The following is a 2,299-nucleotide window of genomic DNA, read 5'->3' on the forward strand; positions in this document are numbered from 1 at the left end:
ACCGGCAGAAATACCGAAGGTAATTTTAGTACATCATTCACTCGGCACGCCACTCTCCATAACTTCCCACGAATCCAAGGCGCGGGATTTTCTTACTAGACACTGCTCCTCACCATGGGCGACTGCTAAAATAACACCCGTAACAGACCACGACAGTTCCCAGATGGGGTTGTCCAGCTGCAGAGATTGTACGTTCGTCCAGGTAGACCCAGACTGCTTCCAGAAACACAGCAATCCTTGCCGGCATCCAGACACCAATAATCCTGGGTCACCATGGCCAGAATGTCTGTGTGCCACACTCAGTACCGGGGCCTTGTGGATTGTGGGAAACGCCCCAGCGACGGGGGCTAGGTCCCCCTCGGCAGCACTCCAAAGATCAAGCTTATGGTTGTCTCTGGCGACAACGAACGAATCCGCGTCTATGCAGGCCACAGAGTTGATCGATGAGGAGGAGCTCTTCTTGACTAAGCAGTTCCACCGGCCGTTTTGAAGGGAAAGTGCAAACACAGAGCCATCGGATCCTCCGGCCACTAATCTACCGCTACCAGGGATGAAAGCCACGCAGTTCACCGGCGAGTCCATCTGCTCCTGGTGGACACAGTCCCACTTGTTGTGTGTCTCCTTCCAAATGGCAATCTTCCCGTCATAGCCGCAAGAAGCCAGCAGGCCGGTGGCCGGCGGACCCCAGGCGACTCCCCAAACGGGGCCGTCATGCTCATTCAGCTCAGAAAGAAAGGTCGAGCCTTGCTCTGCAGTGGAGACGTCCCAAAGACGGATCGCGTGGTCAGAGGAGGCAGTCGCAAGCCGTCTGCCATAGAAGTCCAGTTTCGCGTCGTGTATGGCGTCCTTGTGTCCTGTTTCAAAGCTCTGAGCCGCCACCGTCATCTAAATCTGATTTTCGAGATGCTTCTAAGTTGCCTGCTGCTGGCTTTGGTTTCAGTTTCCCTTCGCATAGACATCGACGGCAACTCCTCAGGTGGGGACAAGGGAGCCTACGAACCAGAATGTATCTATATTGGAAAGGCGAACCTTAGTCCCGCCGCGGTGCCAATCATTTCGGGGTCGTGGATGTCGGATGGTCCCGTAGACTTCACCGTGTATCGCAAGGGGGCTAGCAACTTCATAAAAAACGTCAAGGACTCTGAAGCCGAGACCGTCACAGTGCAGCGCCCTGGTCCTGATGCGAAGGAGGACTCGCAGTCCATGCTCTGCTGGGTGAACTCGTCTCGGACTGACAGATCAGTTAACTTCATTTTCAAGGAGAGCAACAAAAGCGACGTGGCGTCCACTAATGAGCTGCAGGAGACTGAGCAGATGATAGAGGACCTTGAGGACGTAAGCTCCTAAACCAACGATCACACAGACGGTGGCCGTGCTCGAGGTGAATCTGGAGTCGCAGATATCACAACACGACGACAACCGCGCAAGTGAGTGGATTGAGGGCACCGAACTCAGGCCAAGAACGCACATTTTCGCAGCTTAAGATAATGACTGCAGTGGAGGCAGCGATTTTGACTGTCGCTGCCTTTTGCCAGTTGCGTGTGCTCAAGGGGGCTTTTGCCACTGAAGTGTTAATTTAATTCATTGGAGCCTTTTGGGCTAATGAAGCTGTTGATTTTATTCACTGGCGGAGTCTTTTGGGCTCATAGGTGTACATGCAAGAAGCAGCGCGCTTCCCCGTTTGAGGGTCAGACGGTGCGCCTTCAATATGCAGTTGGCGCCTGCTGGGGTGTACACGGCAGTCCACTTGGGGCAGAGGTTCTGGCGAGCGGGGCTTTGATCTAATAATCCGGCGTCGTGGTTTAACAGAGCGGGACCGGGATTTCCGTCGTACCTCTGGAGAGCGGGAATGGGATCTCCGTCGTAGCTCAAGAGAGCGGGACCTAGATCTCCGTCGTAGATCTGGAGAGCGGGACCGGGATCTCCGTCGAGAGCGGGACCTAGATCTCCGTCGTAGATCTGGAGAGCGGGACCGAGAGCGACACCTAGATTTCCGTCGTAGATCTCTAATTCTCCGTCGTAGTTCTGGAGAGCGGGACCTAGATCTCCGTCGTAGCTTTAGAGAGCGCGACCTTGATCTCCGTCGTAGATCTGGAGAGCGGGACCTAGATCTCCGTCGTAGCTCTAGAGAGCGCGACCTAGATCTCCGTCGTAGATCTGGAGAGCGGGACCTAGATCTCCGTCGTAGATCTGGAGAGCGGGACCTAGATTTCCGTCGCAGATCTGGAGAGCGGGACCTACATTTCCGTCGTAGATCTGGAGAGCGGGACCTAGATCTCCGTCGTAGATCTGGAGAGCG

The 2,299-nt window shown here is 54.9% G+C and overlaps 2 protein-coding genes across 3 annotated transcripts; one reads left to right on the forward strand and one right to left on the reverse strand.

The window, feature by feature from the left end:
• Positions 1-711: 711 nt before the first annotated feature.
• On the forward strand, positions 712-1,580 carry KVP18_000140 (uncharacterized protein; the record flags this gene model as incomplete). 2 transcript variants are annotated; one of them, XM_067951027.1, is made up of 3 exons in its annotated part: positions 904-1,335; positions 1,364-1,427; positions 1,456-1,580. In XM_067951027.1, 3 exons carry the CDS (start codon positions 904-906, stop codon positions 1,578-1,580), a joined length of 621 nt encoding a protein of 206 aa, XP_067811264.1. The 2 variants fall into 2 exon arrangements, with proteins under 2 accessions (XP_067811265.1, XP_067811264.1); XM_067951028.1 differs by lacking the exons at positions 1,364-1,427; positions 1,456-1,580 and having other exon boundaries at positions 712-1,347.
• A 37-nt stretch (positions 1,581-1,617) lies between these two features.
• KVP18_000138 (uncharacterized protein) lies at positions 1,618-1,902 on the reverse strand (the record flags this gene model as incomplete). Its single annotated transcript, XM_067951016.1, has 1 exon — positions 1,618-1,902. A coding segment is annotated over one exon (285 nt), but the record flags the coding sequence as incomplete, so codon positions are not given.
• Positions 1,903-2,299: the final 397 nt, after the last annotated feature.

The sequence above is a fragment of a genome, assembly GCF_019968955.1.
Source record: "MAG: Porospora cf. gigantea A chromosome Unknown PgA_NODE_235_length_27262_cov_348.366, whole genome shotgun sequence".
In the NCBI taxonomy this organism is placed as follows: Eukaryota; Apicomplexa; class Conoidasida; order Eugregarinorida; family Porosporidae; genus Porospora; species Porospora cf. gigantea A.